General features: G+C 37.7%; 1 protein-coding gene across 1 annotated transcript; it reads right to left on the reverse strand.

The window, feature by feature from the left end:
• Positions 1 to 2,067: 2,067 nt before the first annotated feature.
• On the reverse strand, positions 2,068 to 12,235 carry LOC116514938 (parafibromin-like). Its single transcript, XM_032226785.1, has 5 exons — positions 12,230 to 12,235; positions 11,807 to 11,967; positions 9,311 to 9,411; positions 5,474 to 5,615; positions 2,068 to 3,704 (listed from the first exon to the last, which is right to left on the reverse strand). The coding sequence occupies exons 1-5, from the start codon at positions 12,233 to 12,235 to the stop codon at positions 3,668 to 3,670; spliced, it is 447 nt and encodes a 148-aa protein (XP_032082676.1). The 3' UTR covers positions 2,068 to 3,667.
• Between the last annotated feature and the right edge of the window lie 8,199 nt (positions 12,236 to 20,434).

Here is a 20,434-nt window from a genome sequence, read left to right on the forward strand (position 1 = left end):
TTCCTGTTAATTTTAATGTTTCCAATTGTTTATATTAGTCTCTTTATTGTATTGTAAGATGCCAATCAAGCACAGTAATCCCACGGTCATTGAACCAGGTTTTGGTGCTTTTGGCAGTGTGGGCAGCTGGAAAATGAAGTCAGCATCCCCATAATGCTCATCTGCGGAAGGAAGCATGAAGTGCTCCAAAATCTCCTGGTAGATGGCTGTGTTGACCCTGGTCTTAATGAAACACAGAGGTCCTGTTGCTCCTTGGTCCAAAGTCCTCTTTTCTGATGAGAGCAACTTTTGCCAAAAGCACCAAAACCTGGTTCAATGACCGTGGGATTACTGTGCTTGATTGGCCAGCAAACTTGCCTAACCTGAACCCCATAGAGAATCTATGGGGCATTGCCAAGAGAAAGATGAGACATGAGACAGAACAATGCAGAAGAGCTGAAGGCCGCTATTGAAGCATCCTGGTCTTCCATAACACCTTAGCAGTGCCACAGGCTGATAGCTTCCATGCCATGCCCCATTGAGGCAGTAATTGCTGCAAAAGGGGCTCAAACCAAGAACTGAATACATATGCATGCTTTTACTTTTCAGAGGTCTGATATTGTTCTATATACAATCCTTGTTTTATTGATTGCATGTAATATTCTAATTTTCTGAGATGGTGGATTTGGGGTTTTCATGAGCTGTAAGCCATAATCATCACAATTATGACAAATCACGGCTTGAACTATCTTGCTTTGCATGTAATGAGTCTTATCTCATATATATTAGTTTCACCTTTTAAATTGCTTTACTGAAATAAATGAACTTTTGCACGATATTCTAATTTTTCGAGTTTCACTTGTAAGTGCTATTGCTATTTGTGTGAAGAACCTCTCCCACCTTATTTTACTTTTTAATGATTTTTTAATAATGAAGAACAATTTCCAACAAATGTAGAACTGCGTTAACACATTTAACCTATGATAACCTACCTGCATGAATAACTGGCTTACTGCATCAAAGGATTGGTATTGATTGCAACTGCACAACATTATTTCATATCACATGGGCCACTACACACACACACACACACACATTTACACACATTTCAGTGAGTGGCAAAGGCTATCACTCATTCTCAAAGAGAGAGAGAAATTAAAGGAAGAATGTATAATAGCCTGATCTGAATCAGCCATTTGTTTTATACTAACTGAAATAATAGGAAAATAGGGGCTATGAACAAATTCAATTGTAAGCAGGCTTCTCCCATCATAATTTATGTCAAGAGAAAAAGTCCCCTCTTGTGCACGCGCAGACATTTATTTGCTATGGGAGGGTACGTATGGTCCTACCGGATTAAATTAAGGGTTCATCCATTGTGGCATTCAGATTCTAACTAGGAGCCATCAGATATCTCTTAAGAAATTCATACAGCATAAAGCTTTCTAGTTTTCAGAGTCAGAACAAGCTTGAATTATGTCTCTCCTTAGCTACAATAGTTAATTGAACTATGCTATCACCTCATCTTCTAATACTGATTCCTGTGTACTTATTACAGCATGCATTATATGCAACAAGGCTTTGCACTTGAGTAGTTTTGAATAGAGACTTAGGAGTTACACCTGCCACTTCTTTCTCAAAAACAATGAGATTAAATGACTCGTGGGTGTGTACTGTTTACCCTATTCATTCTGATCACAAGCTACAGAAGTAGAAGTGATTCTTAGATGGATCTGCCTTTCCAATGAAGTAACACACTACTTCACACAATAAGATCCAATAGCACTCTGAAAAATAACATCTTTAAACTATAGTCTTTTGAATTTCTATCCACAGGAGTGACAGTTTTTCAAATTACAGTTGTATGAAATGTTAAAACCATCACATTATAGTTTTTTCCACATTGTACAACTGTTTTTATTGTACTCCAACATTTAAAGATAAGAGCAATTTTAGTTCTTCATAGTGCTAAAAAAGTGTTGGAAGATTCAGTATTAAATTTGATTTCTGAAGCCCCCCTTTATATTGAAGACATGTTGCATTCCTGTTGTAGTACACCTATCTAGTTTTGTAGTGATTTACTTTCAAAAATACTATTACTGTGGATTCTCATAACAGAAAAACCTTCCTGAAAAGCTGAAAACTTTATTCTTGCCGTAACTACAATAAAATTGAAATCACAGTCTCAGTGTACCAGAAATAAATATGAAAAGAATTCAGAATATCCTAAAAATCATTAGAAGGAAAAAATTTAAAAAGTTCACATTTCATTAGGAAATGTTACATGATAAACCATTTAGAGAATGATCTAAAGCAAAACTAAAGAAGAATATATAGAATATTTTACTTTAGTCAGATGCTCAGCATAAAAACATGGTTCAACCCCCCCCCTCCAAATTATTCCCCCCCTCCAAATCCAGGTCAAAGTAAACAATTAGGTTAATTCTGTCTGTGGACTCGTATGCAGCATTCTGCAACTATATTATAAAATACAAACACACAGAAATAACATTTTCTTACTCTCTTGTGCTCCTTCCTTGATCAAGTAAAACATGTTCTTTGGTTACTGATTTTTTTTAATGGAAATGCTGAGCAGTCGTTATTGTAATGGGCGAGAATCTACATTTTCCCTGCAATTGAGATATTACATTGAGCAAGATCCTGCCTTATAACCAGATTTACAACCTGAGAAGGAAAGTTCCTGCTGCATCTTCTTTTTATACCAGTGCTAAATCTGGAAAGAAACATGTTGATAATGATTGGGTGTACAGTAAAATGTGCTCCTTCTATGGAGTCACGTCTGGTTCTCATAGAGTTAAAATAATGTAGTAATACCTACCAATGGTAAAAACCAGTTAACTTCTGGGATTAGAAGAATAGATTTTGCCAATTCTGATTTTTAAAAATCCCAGTTGCCCCAAATAGAATGTCTATACAGCATTTCATATATACTTCAAAATGGGGGTCATAAGAAGACACAATTAAAAAAAAAAATATTTGCATGGAAAATGTTGCACTTCAAATGTACTCATAATGACTCTTTTTACAGTTTTGGTAAATTATCATCATAAGAAAAGTTTTCTTTTTCCCTTTCCCTTTTTTTTCAAAGACAGAAAGAATATACAATATACATATACAGGTTGACAATCTGTTTAAGCTAAAGCAATCTTCACTTAGCTCAGTTCCTAGAGTTCTTTAGACTAGAAGATAATACCAATAAAAACAAAATGTTTTTCACGAATGAAACAATAAATCAAAGAACCAAGAACTATGCTTAGAAGCGAAGTAGTTTAGAACATCCATCTCTATTTCTATATATACATACACATATAAGTTTGTAACCTTCCATGAAAATCAACCTATATTCTATTGAACAAAAAAGTAATTGTAAAAAGTTTGCTAATTTAACAAAATGGGAAAGAAATGGCTGCTATCAAAATATACAATTTGAATTGCAGGCTAAAAGGCTTATTATGTTATTAAAAAATAGTTTTAAGCAAAATCCCTTGCTTGTTATAGAGAAGAACTGTTGGCTTTCATTGTAACGTGGTGATCCAACAACGTTTTATAAAAGGTTGAATTATGACTTCTTCTTTCTCTGTAATAATCTTCTTCACAAATGCTGACAGGGGATTTTCTTTCCTTTCTGGATCACAAGAGTTTTCAAAATGAAATGGCAGTCTAGAATTCAGAATCTTAAGTGGGATTTATGCTTGACCATATACCTGCAACATAAAGGAGAGAAAATCCATATTATCATCGCTGCTGCCTACATAAATTTGCAAATAGAAGCATGAATTTTCAAAAGGTAAAAATGATCTATAGAATTCAAAACACAATTCAATTAAAATGATAAAATCAAGAAAGTATATCCATTTGTGCGAGGAAAGAAGCAATATAATTACATTTAAGTATCATCCATTTTGAAAACCAGTATAGTGTATAGTGACTAAGGCATCAGGCTAGAAACCAAGAGTGTCTACCAGTCCCTTTCTCTCAGCCCTAAGAAAACAAGCAAACAGCTTCTGAAAAACCTTGCAAAGAAAATTATAGGGACTCATCCAAGCTGAGAATCGGACACAATTGAAGAGAAGGGAAAAAAAAAATCTTCATGCTTCCTAGCATATTGTTTAGAAATGCTTTGTTGAACTTTCTACAACAGAAGACTTTTATTTCCCAACAAATTTATTTTTAATTTCCATTTAACTTCATAACTTCTATTGTTTTTATTGGTGGTCTACTTATTTAATAATATTTGTACAGTTCTTCAACCAATAATCTCAAAGTGGTTAATAAACTAGAGACTGACCACAACTACCTCGCACAAAAACAATATATCCATTTGTCACTTAAATGAAATTGCACCTGGGTCTCTAGGAAGGGAAATCTAGTATTCCAGAATAGAAAATCCAATTTACAATCACCTTTGTGAGACCAATCTTAATGGCTAAACAAATTCATCAAAGAGATATAGATAGACTGGGATTCTCTGGATTAAAATTATTTTTGGAAAAGGACGGGGAACTAGTATTATGTTTTCCAAAACTAGTCAAACTAGTGTACATTTGTTTTTATCATGACATTTTTTATATTAAGGGGGAAAACATAGGAGAGTTTTGTATATAGAGTATGATGGAGTGGAGATCCACTATTTTTAAAAATGGAAACTCAATATAATGCACTTGTAAATAACCTGATAAAGCAGGCAGCATTCTAGAGCAGTCCTCATGCTATACTAACTTATTAATGAAATGTATACACATAGTGAATTAATTCATAATATGTATTGCAAATGACATTAAAACAAGGACTAAGGGAGAAAATCATATAATAAATTTTAAAGTAGAGTGTTAGAAGTTACAAAATATTGAAATTTATTTCTTTATTACGTAACCCATCTCGCTCTGCCAAATAACTCTGGGAGGTTAATATATTATATAAAATATATAATAATTTATATAATTTAAATTTATACAGGATTAAAAAATCCAATGTGTCATTTTTATTTTATATATGTATAAAGTCACCTGACTCCATAATGAATCTGGGTTGCAATAAAACACAGCTTTTATATACAGTTTATAAAGACTTTTCTTATCTGAATAGTGATTCCTGATCTTTAGATAACAATACAGTTGTATTAAGGGACGCAGTAGCTCAGTGGCTAAGATGCTGAGCTTGTCAATCAGAAAGGTTGGCAGTTCGGTGTTTTGATTCCCTAGCGTCGTGTAACGGAGTGAGCTCCTGTTACTTGTCCCAGCTTCTGCCAACCTAGCAGTTCAAAAACACGTAAAAAATACCAGTAGAAAATAGGAAACACCCTTGGTGGGAAGGTAACAGTGTTCTGTGCGCCGTTTAGTCATGCTGGCCACATGACCACGGGGACGTCTTCAGACCGCGCTGGTTCTTCGGCTTAGAAACAGAAATGAGCAATGCCCCTAGAGCCGGGAACGACTAGCGCGCATGTATCTTTCCCTTTCAAATGGATATTTACCTGTCCAATGTTTCCCAGAAACGCAGGAAGACTGGTCTGTCCAAGTGCCGTTTATGATAACTGAGTTCTAAAAGTGTCACATCCCATTTCTGGACGTTTGGATCTAGGCGAACCTCATCATACTTAAGATGAAAGGCTTTAACTGTATGAGAGAGAAGGCAGAAAAATGAACCAATAATTTCCCAAACCCAAATACATTTTTAAGAATTACGACAGAGTAAATAGGACACTGTGCTGGTATCACTTGAGAATGCAACCAGACTTGAATAGAAGTTCCATTTATGTAACATGGACATTTCTGGCTATCTCAATGTCTGGTACTTCCATTTCACTTGAATCCTGATAGTTCATTATAGCCCACAGAGGAATGCTTTTCACATTGTTCCAAAGGCCAGCTTGATGTAAAGGGTGACACAGAGGAATAAGACTGGAGATATTCAAAGCTTAAGCTTACTTACTTAATGGTTAAGCTATTAATTTCTGAGAAGATAACATTTGTCTTTGTCAGATTAAAAATAAAACAAAAGGCCCCTACAAAGACTTCAACTCTTTGTGAAATAGTCCCAACTCCAATTCCTACATCTGGGTTTTTAGAATTGTCTGTTTGCTTCTTACGGGATTATTCTTTGTGGCTTATTTTTATTTCATCTTTTCATAAAGAAGTATTCCTTTGTTTTTTGGGCTGTCTTTTATCATGACATTTGTTACAGGCAGTTGAGATTTTTACCTGGAAGTAGAAGTTACATGCTCACCTGCTCAACTGTGGACAACATTTTAGTCAATCAAATTCTAAACATTTTATTAATATTAACTGAATTATTGATGAATCAAACATAATCAGAGGTTGTTTGCCTCTGCTGCTTTAGATGAACAGCTTAACTACCAAGGGAAACATAGGAATTGATCATGTAATTTCTTCATCTTCATTGATTATCAATTACATGATCAATTCCTATGTTTCCCTTGGTAGTTAAGATGTTCATCTAAGAGCAGGAGGAGCAAGGTCCACTCTTAACTATGCAAATTTACTGTATTTTTCGGAGTATAAGATGCACCAAGATTTTAAAGAAGTAAATTTAAAAAAGTTTTTGCACTCTGAAGATCTCCCCAAAAGGGGCATGAATAGGAGGCTTGAGGAATGCTTGGGGGGGGGAGCAAAAAACGGCACATTTTCTTGTCAAAAAGGGCATGCATAGCCTTTAGGAGGCTTATAGTGTTCCTGGTGGTGGTAGTGGGGAATTGAGCAAAAAAAATGGCCCATTTTTTGCTCATTTCTGCCCTCCCCAGCCCCCAGGAGCACTCTGAAAGCCTCCTAAAGGCTATGCACAGTCATTTTGGTGAAGGGGGTGGGGTTTGGGGAGGCAAAAAATGCTGTATTCAATGTACAAGACGCACCCAAATTTTCAGCCTCTTTTTTGAGGGAAAAAGGTGCGTCTTATACTCCAAAAATACGGTATTAACTGACTTTGAGTTAGTTACTTTCTCTCAGCCCAACTTGCTTCATAGGATTGTTTTAATAAAATTTGGGATACATGCTACGAATGCAACCTTGAGCATCTAAGAAATAAAAAAAAAACCTAACACTAATATTCATCAACAATATAAAGACTCCTAATTTACATGGCTATATTTCACATTCTCATATAACCAATTGAGAACTATTGGTACAGAAAACAGCAACATCAGTCAAGAAACATTTGAATAATATGGTTATAATCCAAAGGTGGAGGAAGAAATAGTCAAAGATTGCCAGCCTCTTCTTTCCAGTAATGGGACTGTTCTGAGTAGAATTGTGCTTACAGAGCTCCCACAACTGACATTTGTGAGATGGATCCGACCCAAATGGGAAAATGTATTAAATAGCAAAAACGCACTACAGTATATTACTTGTGAATTCAAACCATCAAGACAAAGTATTTCATTATATATACTGTACATATACTGTACACACCACACACACACACACACACACACACACACACACACCACCTGGGAGCATTATATCTGGTAGCAGATATAGGAAAAGTGGTTTTTTTTTTCCATTCAAATTTAAATTAAATATATCAACTTTGTGTATTAAGAATATTCTAAGCGATTTTGTTAAAAGTCTAATCTCATATTCTAGACACCAATTTTCCTTTAAAAAGGAAGTACATTAAATATACTTACAGTATATTACCTATATCTAAATGGCGAATGTATGCACTTAACAAATAAATCTACGAATATCAAAAAGATGTTCTCAGTACGGAACGTTTTGTGAATAAGAATCCATCCACAAAAGTGATCTTCAAGTTCAACAGACTTGCATTAACATGTGATTGTGACTAGACCTTTAAAATGGCATTCAAATAAAACATTTATGTTGGTTAAAATGCCAAAATATAAAAGTTTCCATTCCAAATGTTAACTTCCTCACAAACATCTGTGGACTAATGGGATAAAATAAATTATTTTTATAGGAGCACACAGTGCAGAGTCCACAAATGGAGGGATTAAAGATCAAAAGCTGCAGACCTCTGGCCTAGGAGAGGATTTTGGCTATCATAAATGCTGATGTGAGATACTGCAGATGTGATCTAACCAAAGAGTTGTACAATGCATTTAGACTTCTTGCATCTCATTGTAATCCTTGCGAAGTTAAAAGTCTATAAAAGCAGATTTTCATAGTTAAGAATTTAATGCTTATGTTTAAATCGTATTTCCTGGGATGAGTAGAAGATTGTATAGAACTAAGAAAGTTTGTTGGGATTCAGAATGCCCTTTGATATTGTAATTCAGTTTCAAATGACTCCGAGAAATAAAGGAGAAGGCAGGTAACAAGGTAGAGACTTGCATTTTGTGAAGAAATATGAAAAGGGTATATTATAATTAATAACAATGTCAACTGTTGGGTTAAAAAATGTAGCGTTCACAGAAAACCTGAAGCTTCAAGGTTAGATTTGATGATTGTCTTATGACTGATGCAGAGTTGGGGTTCTTCATGATTGCTCATGAATCTTTTCTACCTATTGTATAATTCTTTGGCCATCTACAGTTGAGGGTCTTCCATGTTTGATTCTTTTAGGGTATTTCAATAAAGAAATTTTGTTTGAGATCTCCACTGCTTTGGTTCCTCTTTCAGGGGATTGCTTTTTTAAATGATTTCCTCTTCTTTTTCTTATTTTTTAAAGATGTCAGTCTACAATAAATCTTGTAATTTGATATAGGTAAACATGCTTTAAAACCCTGTTAGTCTTCATATTAGAAAGAAGCAGTTTATCTTTATTAACATTTGATTTCATTTTTGAAGGTCAAGAGCTACATATTTCTAGCAGCAAACCTATGAACTGGTTTGGAGATAATATTTACATTATTATCATTTCAACCGTCTGTGTTCCTGTTTCCAAGAATGATTTCTTGCGTTATGATAAGCAGTGGGAAAACCCCACAGAGGTTACTTACATCTTGGTTCTTTTTCCAGTTCTTAGCCTGACTTCTCAATTCTCAATCTGATTGGTTCTATTGCATTCAATAGCTAGGTTAAAATTCAAGGTCAGTCATAGATGCTTCCCAGATGGCTCTGGGCCAGTCTCTCTGAGCCCAATTTACCTCACAATGTTTTTAAAGGAGGGTCATGTACACTTCCTTGCACTCATAGAAGTAAGGTACAATATAAACACAATAAATAAATAAATAGAAGCTGGACTGCAAGCTGGGTTTGCTAACTAACTGAATATTTAATGAGACCACATCAGCTTTGACAGTAGCACCAGACTTTAACATCAAGACATAATAAATAAAGATAATTTATGAATGAATACACTGCATAAAATTACATCTAAGTAAAAACCTCACTTTTTGCAAAAATATCCACAGGTGATCCGTCAGGTAGTAACCATGGCCAGCCCTTGAATTGCCAGGCGGGACCCTGGACAAACACAGCCACCACCCGATCCCTAAAATACAGATAATAAAGAGAGAGAGAGAGAGAGAGTGAAGCACTCAGGTTTCAGTCACAAAAAACTTCAGTAATGGATTAAGAGAAAGAACAAAACTATTACCCTAGAAACATTAATTTTTTTTTGTTACTGTTTCAAACCAAAATGTTTTGTTCATAATTAAGTGTACTTATTCAAAGGTATCCTCGTTTTGTTACATTTGAGAATATTAAAGATGAAACCACTGGCTCAATACCTTCTTTGAAACCAGAAAACAAACAAAAAACCTCCCACAGATAAATTTATAATCTTAATTCAGATGATAAATGAATTGTTTTCTTTTTTTTTGTGAATCACTTTGAAATATTTTTCCTTGATGGCTAGAATAAAAATATTATAGGTAAATCATTACGAAAAGAAAGTATTGAGTAGTGAAATGATGAGCAGAAAACTACTTTTTTGGAGCTACTGCAAAAATGCAATGCAATGTATTCTGTAATTTGGGGAAAGAGAACTCAACTTTCCTTTTGCCAGTTAGCTGGGAATTCAGGGACAGATTCTACTAACTCAAAGAAAGCCAAAAAATGCCATATTACTTGTAAATATTTTTCCCCATATATTTAAGCTAGATTCCTATAAAGCTCAAAGTTTACTATGCAATTCTTTACCATGCTTTTAACTGAGCCATGTTCCAGTTGATGTTCACCGAGGTTCCAAGTATAAGAAATCAGTATTATTGGAAGTTCTTCCCTTACAACCATAATTAGGAATGGAAACTAAGGGGTGTAAGTGAATGGTGCCCAATTTTATGACTCTTTTTTATTATTAAGTGAATCATACAGTGAATAAGGATATTTGGCTTCCCTCATTGACTTTGAGCCAAGGTGGCGCAGTGGTTAAATGCAGCACTGCAGGCTACTGCTAGATCAGCAGGTCAGCGGTTCAAATCTCACCGGCTCAGGGTTGACTCAGCCTTCCATCCTTCCGAGGTGGGTAAAATGAGGACCCAGATTGTTGGGGGCAATATGCTGACTCTCTGTAACCGCTTAGAGAGGCCTGAAAGGCCTATGAAGCGGTATATAAGTCTACTGCTATAAGTCTACTACTGCTTTGTCAGAAGCCCACTGGGAAGGTCACAAATGGTGATCACATAATTCTGGGTCACTCACAGAGTCATAAATCTCTGCTGAAGATGTTACCTAACCTGATAATGAAACATCTGGAAACCAATCCAGAAGCTCGGAGTCTTGTGGCCTGCCAGCGGAGCTGGCGGCAGACTCGGATGATGAGAAGGTTGGGGAAGAACTTGGCTCAGTTCTGGAGCCTCTGGAAGGCTCTGGTGGATGCTCAGGATCTGGAGACAGAGATAGAGCCAGGGCCATCCGGTATTTCCCAGCCCCCAGAGAGGCAGCTGCCTTTGGAGTCAGGAATGAGTGAGGAGGAGGAACAGCTGGGGCCTGTTCCAGAGACACAGAGCAAATAGGAAAGGTGAACAACAGAGGACAAGGAGTCAACTCAGGAAACAAAAGAAGCGTGGATGCTGGATGGCCCCTCCCTGCCTCGGGAATAAATAGAAGGAAGGGGAGTGGGTCTTAGCAGACAATAGCAATAGCACTTAGACTTATATACCACTTCACAGTGTTTTTACAGCCCTCTCTAAGCAGTTTTGCAAAGTCAGCTTATTGCCCCCAACAATCTGAGTCCTCATTTTACCCACCCCGGAAGGATGGAAGGCTGAGCCAACCTTGAGCCAAGGGGAATCGAACTGCCGAACTGCAGTTAGCAGTCAGCTGAAGTAGCCTGCTGTGCTGCACTATAACCACTGGGGCCATCTTGGCTCAGACAACCGTTGGCTTTCTGGAGATGTTGCTCATTGTGTTTCGTGGGACGAAGACGGCCTTGCCAGGACCGAGGTCTGTTCATTGGAACTGACTTAACTTGCATCCCAGCCTTGCAATTATCGTGACAAGCTGATAAGACCAATGGCTTCAGGGCTTTTGCCTGGATTTTAATGCCTTTAATTCAAAAGCGGCTTTTCCCTGTGTGGAGTCTGATTCTTGTTTCTGCGAAGGCCGGGACACAACACGGAGAATGAGCATTCACCATCCTCCTACACTCGAGCCACAGATATTCACCACTATTGCTTGTGTCGTAAACACATGCTCTTTGCCAAATGCCTGAATTTTGGTCACGTGACCACAGGGATGCTGTGATGGCCATTTATGTGACGACTGAATTCAAATGACCTTTCAGTACCATCGTAACTGTGAACAAATTATGCCTGTAAGGAGGTAGCCGATGGCTCTGCATCAAAGTAAAACAATGACTAAGAATACATTACTTGCAACTGTGTTGATTTTAGATTTGGTTGCGGAAGACAACACCAATTGCAACAAAACGCTCTCTCTCTTACCAGTCTTGAGGCATGAGTTTAAGAGGCTGATCAACTACACGATACGGCACCGTGACACTGACTGTGGTTCCACCAGGCTGCATTTGGTCTTTCCTTCTTTGTATTAAAGTTTCGTTCTCTCGCTGACAGCCTTGCTTTTTCTTTTCATCGGATGGCACAACCTAAAAATAAGAGATGGTGAAAGAATTAATAGTGTAGACTGGCACTGACTTTATATAGTCAAAGTAAAAACAGAGAGTAGTTCAGGAGGCAGATTGTACTGGTCTATAAAACGATTTTGATTTCTGATTTTTTTTTTTAAAAAAATCCCTTGATCAGTATTGAAGAAATCAAGTAACATCATTCCAATTATCTATAAGTGGCGATGTTGAGTCTCCTGGAGCATAAACCATTAAGAAGTTAAACAGGTAGTCTTTGACTTACAGCCATCCATTTAGCAACCCTTCAAAGTTGCAACAGCATTAAAAAAAGTGGAATATGGTTTATGGAAATAGAATGAATATGATTCTACTAAGTCATTATTATTATATGTGTGCTATGAAGAAAAATACAACCTCCTACTGCCAAACATATATTTATATAAGTGCAACAATGCTAATGATTAAACACTACATTTAAACAATGAAACGCATTGCATTTGTTTGCTTTTGACAGTAATAAATAGCTTCTCCTTAGAGACAGTCAATAGTAACATAATCATAACTAAATGCCCTGTTAATTTCCATCAGTTTAACTAAAGAAATTGAATTTATCAGCTAATGCTTGTGGTCTGCTGCGGAAGTTTCCAAACAAATATGAAGTTAAATAAGAAAACCACACACTCTAGACTGACAAGCGTTTTCAATATGAAATAAATAGGTTTTGATAGACCGGTATAATACAAATAAAATCAAGCTACTGAAATAGGGAAACAAAAACCTAAAATGTTGAAAGATCATTTTAACGTGTATTTATGTTTAGGGAGCAAGCATGCCATCATATGAGAAGAAACCTCTTTTTGAAAGACTTCCTTTTTCCTAATCACCTTCAAGATATCTTAGTATTTCCATGGCAATGCAACTGAAAGGCTTCTTTGTGCAAATAATGGAGAGAAAGCAAATGAGAGTTCAGCAAGTGGTTTCATATTTGTTAGTTTCTCTGTTTTGCACAAACTCTTTTAAATGTTTGTAAAAGATTGCTGGTGAAACTGGAAAAAACAGTAGAAGGAATATTGAACATAAATAAAGAATATAAGAAAGGAGTTCATTGGTGAAGGAAGTTAATTACAAAAAGCCCAGCAAGACAAATTCAAATTGTTTAAAAAGACTCTTCCTTCATCAGCTTACTAATAATTAAGGACTCAAAATTCTATCAGTTTTCAACATTCTATATTTTATTCCTAATCCTGACAGTAAAACCCCAGATAGAATTCTTTATAATTCTTGTTTCCTTGTTGGAGCCCTACTGTGAAGATCAACAATTATCCAATGAAACATTTAATGCTTTCAATGAAAAATTGTTATTTCTTCCTTCAATTCTTCTTTGCCAAATACACAGAATAATAGGCACAGGTTATAGGAATGAAATGGAAAATAGCAAGAGAGATTTGGAAGTGATGTCGGATCCACAATAAACAGAATGTGGACTTAAATAAATGAATGAAAATTACTTGAACAGACGATCAATCATGATTATACTGCACACCAACTCTCTTCCAACAGAGTAAGATTCCTCAATATCTCAAACCTTTAATAACAAAATATGGTACACTTATAGGAGATAGAGGGACAGTTTAACAGTAAACAATCAATACAGCTTCATGGGTGCAAAAAAAAAGTATAAAAAAGATTAACAGCAAATTCTGCTTGAATTTTTGAGTTGCTTACTTTCCAACAACCAATATCTGTTATAGATACTGAAAAACATCTAAAGGCAAAATATGATTGATTACTTTACTGTTTCTAAAGAGGTAAAACATCAAACTAATGATGGAGGCAAGGGGCCAGATCCCTCTATATTGAGGCAAAATAATAATGAGGAGTGATTTAGAGTAGAAAAGGGCCAAGGATGAACATTTAACTCTTTTCCACGGCTGCTTTTCCTAACAATTCATTCTGCCATGTCCCATACCCTGCTGAACTAAAATTAAAACCCATATTTGTTACCAAGGTATCAGTCAAAAACCCAGATAAAAGAAAAATATATAATAAAGTATATTTAAGCTTCCTGTAGAACTTTCATATCCTACAATTTTAAGATAGAATCTTATAAAGGTTTTTTAAAACTGATAAATCAACAATTCTGTTGCTCATCTAAATAAAATAAAGCACATATAGAAAAAAATGATGTGGTACAGAAAGTAGCAATTATAAAATGACACTATATAGTACTTCATTACCATTTATTTTATTCAGATCACTAGACTACACTATTGGAGAACTATTACTGTTAGGTAAGCTCCCCGTTGGGAGAGCAAGTGTGTTCAGAGAAGCGTTGTGAGAGTTGTGTTGGAGAACACACAAACCAGCATACAGAGACACTGTAGTTTAAATAGGCTTTTACTTTCGTGGAAATAGAGCTATCAGAGTCCATCAACAGTCCGAGTCATACACAGGTAAGACAGTCAGTCATCAATGTCTTTCAATTAAGGGATAATCCAAATAACATAGTCCAGTATCCATATAATCAGTCTGGTACACAAAGTTGCTAGCAGTTGCAAAACTTACAATAGCTCACGGCACTCAGATCAAACAGAGAGCTAACAGTCATTCTGGCTCCCTCTTATGGCCGATGGAGGAAAATCAGCAACCAATCACATTTTACAGTATGCTTTAAAGAAACAGGTTATAGCATTGTTACATGATTTATTGCCAACCCAACCGTTAGAAATATATTCCTAACAATTACATAATGATGGTGGAAATGTCTGGCGTTTTATAGAGCGAATATTCTGGATTGGGGGGGGCGAGGTTGGTGTGGTGCCGATCAGCTGTTCTAGGCGATGGGAATTGCCACCGCTGCCCAATCACGGCAATTGGCAGTGAAAGGGTGGTGGCAAACGGGCTGCGGTGGTAAACAGGCCATGGCGGCGGCAAACGGGCAGAAGAGGCAGATTTTTTCCTTGTTTTTCTCCTCTACAGCTAATGTGTGTCTTATACTCCAATGCGTCTTATAGTCCCAAAATATGGTATATCTATTCTTCTTTTAAAAACCTGGAAAAAAATGAGCAATCTCTAGTTTTGAATGAATTGGGGTGGGGGGAGAGAAACAGGACCAGGGAACACCTTCACTATTCTCTCTGATTATATGCGATTCCTGAAACACATATAAGGAATAATTGATGCAGGATATGTCTGTACTGAAGAAAGTTTTCGTTTGATTATAATTCCTGTTTTTACAAAGTCAGAATTTCCCTTCACCAGCTAATTAGAGCTTCAAGCCATTACAATTCAAGCAAGGTCACCAGTCACTGTTGCAACTGAAAGGTAAAAGGATAGTTGTCTTATTTTTCTTTTAATTAATGTGTTGGCATTCATTGTGGGAGATTTATCTATAACGTGGCATTGTAGGGACTGGATGAGGGCTAACAAGCTTGTGCTCAACCCAGATAAGACCGAGTGGCTGTTGTGTTTCCCTCTCATAATTCGGCAAATGTTCCATCTCTCAGGCTGGGGGGTCAAACATTACACCCCTCAGACAGGGTCTGCAACTTGGGAGTCCTCCTGGACCCACAGCTGACTTTGAACACCATTGTCAGCTGTGACCAGGGGGTCATTGCCCAGGTTCGCCTGGTGCACAGTTGCGACCCTACCTGAACCGGGAGGCTCTCACAACAGTAACCGTGCCCTTGTGACCTCTAGACTGGAATACTGCAATGTGCTTACATGGGGTGCCCTTGAAGAGTATTCGGCGGACTTCAGCTAGTCCAGAATGCGGGCCGCGCGAGCGATTGTGGGTGCACCTCGCTTCACCCACCTAACACCTATCCTCCGCGAGCTGCACTGGCTACCCTGTCGCTCTCGGATACGCTTCAAGGTGCTAATTGTCACCATAAAGCCCTTCATGGTAGTGGTCTGGGTACTTGAGAGACCGCCTACTGCCAATTACCTCACGCGACCGATTAGATCCCATAGACTAGGGACTCCTCAAGTTCCATCTTGCCGGTCACTGTCCCGAATGGCAACTACGCGGAGGAGAGCCTTCTCGGTGGCAGCTCCGACCCCGTGGAGATTCGTACCCTCACCACCTCCAGACTTTCCGCACAGCCCTTAAAATCTGGTATCCGTCAGGCCTGGGGCTAAAGACTGTAACCCACCCGATAATGGTATGAATGTTGTGCTTTTAATTATGTATTGTTTTACGTGTACATGTTTGTTTCCCCTCCCCCTTGAGTGTAAGCCGCCCTGAGTCCCCCCAGGGAAAAGGGCTGATATAAATAAACTTTCATAACTCATAACTCATTGTAACAATAAATAGGACTTTACACCACATTGTCAACATTAAATTAATATCTGCTTGTCCTCCAAAACTCAAGTCACTGAACTTGTACGCTCCCTCATTTTACATTCACAATTCCATAGGTCCAGCCAATACAATTTTTTGGCACATGTATTGTAATTTAGATCTGAAATCATAGTGCATCAGCACAGAATATATGCAGTATTATTTGTGTTGTGGATTTATCACTAGCTCACTGAGATGATTTAGGGAGAAAGCATTTGCTAATGCTGGTAAAGCAGGTAAGAATGAAGACCTGACTATATTCAGTACTGGGAGTGCTACACTATTCAATTTTTTAGAGTCTCATGAACGTCCCTCACGTATACCACTTCAATGATGGCCTTGCATGGTTTATTAATAATGGTTAAATATGCAAAGCATGTCTTTGAAAAATAAGGAGAAATCAGTTCAATCTAATGGCTCCTGTGGCTTAATATGGGAACTATCTGCTTAAACATAGAAAAACATTATGCAGCCAAGAAAAAACTGAATGTCCAAGAAGAGGACACCCTAGAGAACCAATTGACTTCCAAAATAAATCCTTATTTCTGTTCAATTCTGAGTGCATTTCTTCATTGTTTTGTTGAGATGCACTTTTTCATTACAATAAAACAGTTGTTATAAATGGCATCTACTTCATTTGCATTTATGTATTGATTAGCAGCTGTCTCTCATGAGTGGCTGTGGGTGGATTACAATAAAATAAAGTGAGAAAGTGGCAAAAAAGTGAAAAGCAAAGGGGGGAAAGCAGGACTATTTAACTATTTTTTTGTATCTGTCTTTACACAAAGGGATAAAACGTCCAACCTATCACAAAACAGCACCACAAAAATCAGATTAGGAACACAAATTGAAATAGGGAAGAAAAGGTAGGTGAGCCCTGTCTACCTAGACGAGTTCAAATCACCAGGACCGGATGGATTACACCCCGGGTTCTGAAGGAAATGGCAGACGAGATCTCAGAAACCACTGAACTATATCTTCAGAGATCCTGGAGCACGGGAAACTACCAGAGGACTGGAAAGAGCTGATGTGGTTCCCATCTCAAAAACTGGAAAAAAAAAACACTAGATCCAGGAAACTACAGACCTATCAGCCTGACCACAATATCAGGGAAGATTCTGGAAAAGATAATCAAGCAACGAATTAGCAAACACCTAGAAGTAAACAAAGTAATAGCCAAAAGCCAACATGGGTTTGTCAAAAACAGATCATGCCAGACTAATCTTATTGCATTCTTTGACAAAGTGACAAAATTAGAGGAATGCCGTCGATATATTTTACTTGGACTTCAGTAAAGCATTTGATAAGGTAGACCATAACCTACTACTAGATAAAGTAGAAGAATGTGGGTTGGACAGCATCACCACCAGATGAATTCATAACTGGCTGACCAACCACACTCAACGTGTAGTCCTCAATGGAACTGCATCTACATGGAGGGAAGCATGCAGTGGAGTACCCCAAGGGTCTGTTTTAGGCCCAGTACTCTTCAACATTTTCATCAATGATTTGGATGAGGGAATAAATGGGGAACTTATCAAATTTGCAGATGACACTAAGCTGGCAGGAATAGCCAACACTCCAGAAGACTTAAGGCTTAAGATACAGAAGGATCTTGACAAACTTGGACATTGGGCACTATCTAATAAAATGAAATTCAATGGTGAAAAAGAGTAAGCTTCTACATTTAGGCAAGAAAAATGAAATGCACAGGTATAGTATAGGTGGTACCTTGCTCAATAGTAGTAACTGTGAAAGGGATCTTGGAGTCCTAGTGGACAACCATTTAAATATGAGCCAGCCATGTGCATCAGCTGCCAAAAAAGCCAACACAATTGTATTTGTATTTATTTGTCTTGTATGCTGCCCACTCCTGAAGGACTCCAGGCGGCTCACAATAGACAAGGGAAAGGGGAAAACTAGACAAAGACAACATTTTAAAAACAAAACCCGCAACATTCACAATTTCCGTGGAGCTGGATGTTTCACAGGCCCCCCAGCCTGCTGGAGCAGCCAGGACTTGGTGGCTTTGCGGAAGGCCGGGAGGGTAAGGGTCTGGATCTCGACAGGGAGATCATTCCAGAGGGCTGGAGCTGCAACAGAGAAGGCTCTCCCCCGGGGGGTCGCCAGCCGACATTGGCTGGCAGATGGAATCCGGAGGAGACCTAACCTGTGAGATCTAATCGGTCTGAGGGAGGTAATCGGCAGGAGGCGGTCTCTCAATACTAGGCTACATAAACAGAGGGAGAGAATCAAGATCACATGAAGTGTTAATACCACTTTATAATTCCTTGGTAAGGCCACACTTGGAATATGGCATTCAGTTTTGGTCACCATGATGTAGAAAGATGTGGAGACTCCAGGAAAAGTGCAGAGAAGAGCAACAAAGATGATTAGGGGACTGGAGACTAAAAATATGAAGAACGGTTGCAGGAACTGGGTATGTCTAGTTTAATGAAAAGAAGGACCAGGGGAGACATAGCAGTGTTCCAATATCTCAGGGGCTGCCACAAAGAAGAGCTTCATAAATATGAAGAAAGGCAAAGGGTGAATTCTATCATATTCCTGGGGCCACAGGCTTGGATTGGATTTCCAGGCCTTGCAAAAGGCCAGCTGAGTGGAGGCTGACTTAACCTCAAATGGAATGATGTTTTATAAGGAGGGCACCACAGCAGAAAAGGTCCTCCTGCAGGGCCTTGCCAGCTGAAGTTCCTTACCTGATGGTTAAAAATAAGGAGAAACAATCCTGTAAGTAGCCCAGTGCCAAGCCATGGAAACTTAGATCAGCACCTTGATTTCTACTGAGAAGCATACTGGAAGCCAGTGAAGAGGAGATGGCGCAGTGGTATTGCATATGCTGAAAAACGGATATGTCCGCAATCTTATGTACAATATGTTGCAATAATCTAAACTAGAGATTACAAGGAAGGGCATGAGTGGACCCCGAGCAAAGCCTCTAATCTAGGAATGTTGCAAGTGACGCACAACCCAAAACTCCACAAAGGCCCTACTAGTTAAGGCTGCCAACATGTTTCATTTATTCTTGAAAAGAGACTTTACCCTGTGCATTTTTTAGTTACTTACTTGAGATCCTGCAAAAGGTCTTTTGCATTAAGCATAGTAATTAATGAAGTGGGCTGCTGGAATAATGATAATTGGTGTTCGAGATCCTATAGAAAGATACATATTTTTAAAGCAATAAAAGGCAATTTTCATCATCATCACAAACTTTTCAAGCTCTGGCTGAACATTTATACTAAAATACAAATTTAAATGCTAATTAATAAATTTATGACAAATCCATAATGGAAGATGTCAATTTGGTAAGATGAAAACAGCTGTAAAATTGAAAACAACTCACCTTTTTTTTGATTTGGAGGAGGTCTTGCTTGAGAAACTATAGGGGGGGAAAAGCACAGAATAGATGCATTAAGTTTTGAATTAATGAAATTTCCCTCTTTGTTAATGCTCTCTGCACTTTCAAAGCATATAATTCCAGTGCTTAATATTTCAGAGACAAAAAGGAGCATGGGTATTAAATGCCTTGGGTCCCTGAAGGCTTCGGTGGAAGAGTTGCAAGTAATAACATATTACTAACAAAAATAACATATTGTGTTGTTGGATTAACTAAATTACCTGAAAAATTAGCAATCACCCTTTAAATCTATTTTGCTGACCTAAGTATATAAGAATATCCTTTCTTTTCAACTACCAAATGAAAGGCACCTCTGCTTCAGTCAGGACTCAACTATCAGTTTTGATTCTTGCATCTCATTTGGCTAAATTATTAACAATGGATGAATATGATAAAAGGGATCTTAAGATGGGGTTTCAGAACTATAAGAACAGTACAGGTAGTCCTTAACTTACAACCATTCAAAAATACACTGGCACCAGAAAAAAGTAACTTACGACCAGTACTTAACCTTATGACAACTGCAGCATCTCCACAATCATGTGATCAAAATTTGGATCAATGTCAATGGGCATGTATTTATTATTGTTCAAGCATCCTGATTGTCATGTGATCACCATTTGTGATCGCCTTCCAAGTGGCTTCTTTGACAAGCAAAGTCAATGGAGCAAGCCAGGTTCACTTAATGACGTGATTCTAAACAACCGTGGCAAAAAAGGTAGCAAAATCAG

This window comes from Thamnophis elegans, chromosome 11, assembly GCF_009769535.1.
Source record: "Thamnophis elegans isolate rThaEle1 chromosome 11, rThaEle1.pri, whole genome shotgun sequence".
Taxonomy (NCBI): Eukaryota; Metazoa; Chordata; class Lepidosauria; order Squamata; family Colubridae; genus Thamnophis; species Thamnophis elegans.

Excerpts from the sequence above, each read along its gene's own strand:
- LOC116514938 (XM_032226785.1), bottom strand. Across the intron at positions 9,412-11,806 it reads AAACTCATGCCTCAAGACTG|GGATCGGGTGGTGGCTGTGT; the intron begins GTAAGAGAGAGA and ends TCTGTATTTTAG. Across the intron at positions 5,616-9,310 it reads TGTGGATATTTTTGCAAAAA|TTAAAGCCTTTCATCTTAAG; the intron begins GTGAGGTTTTTA and ends TCTCTCATACAG.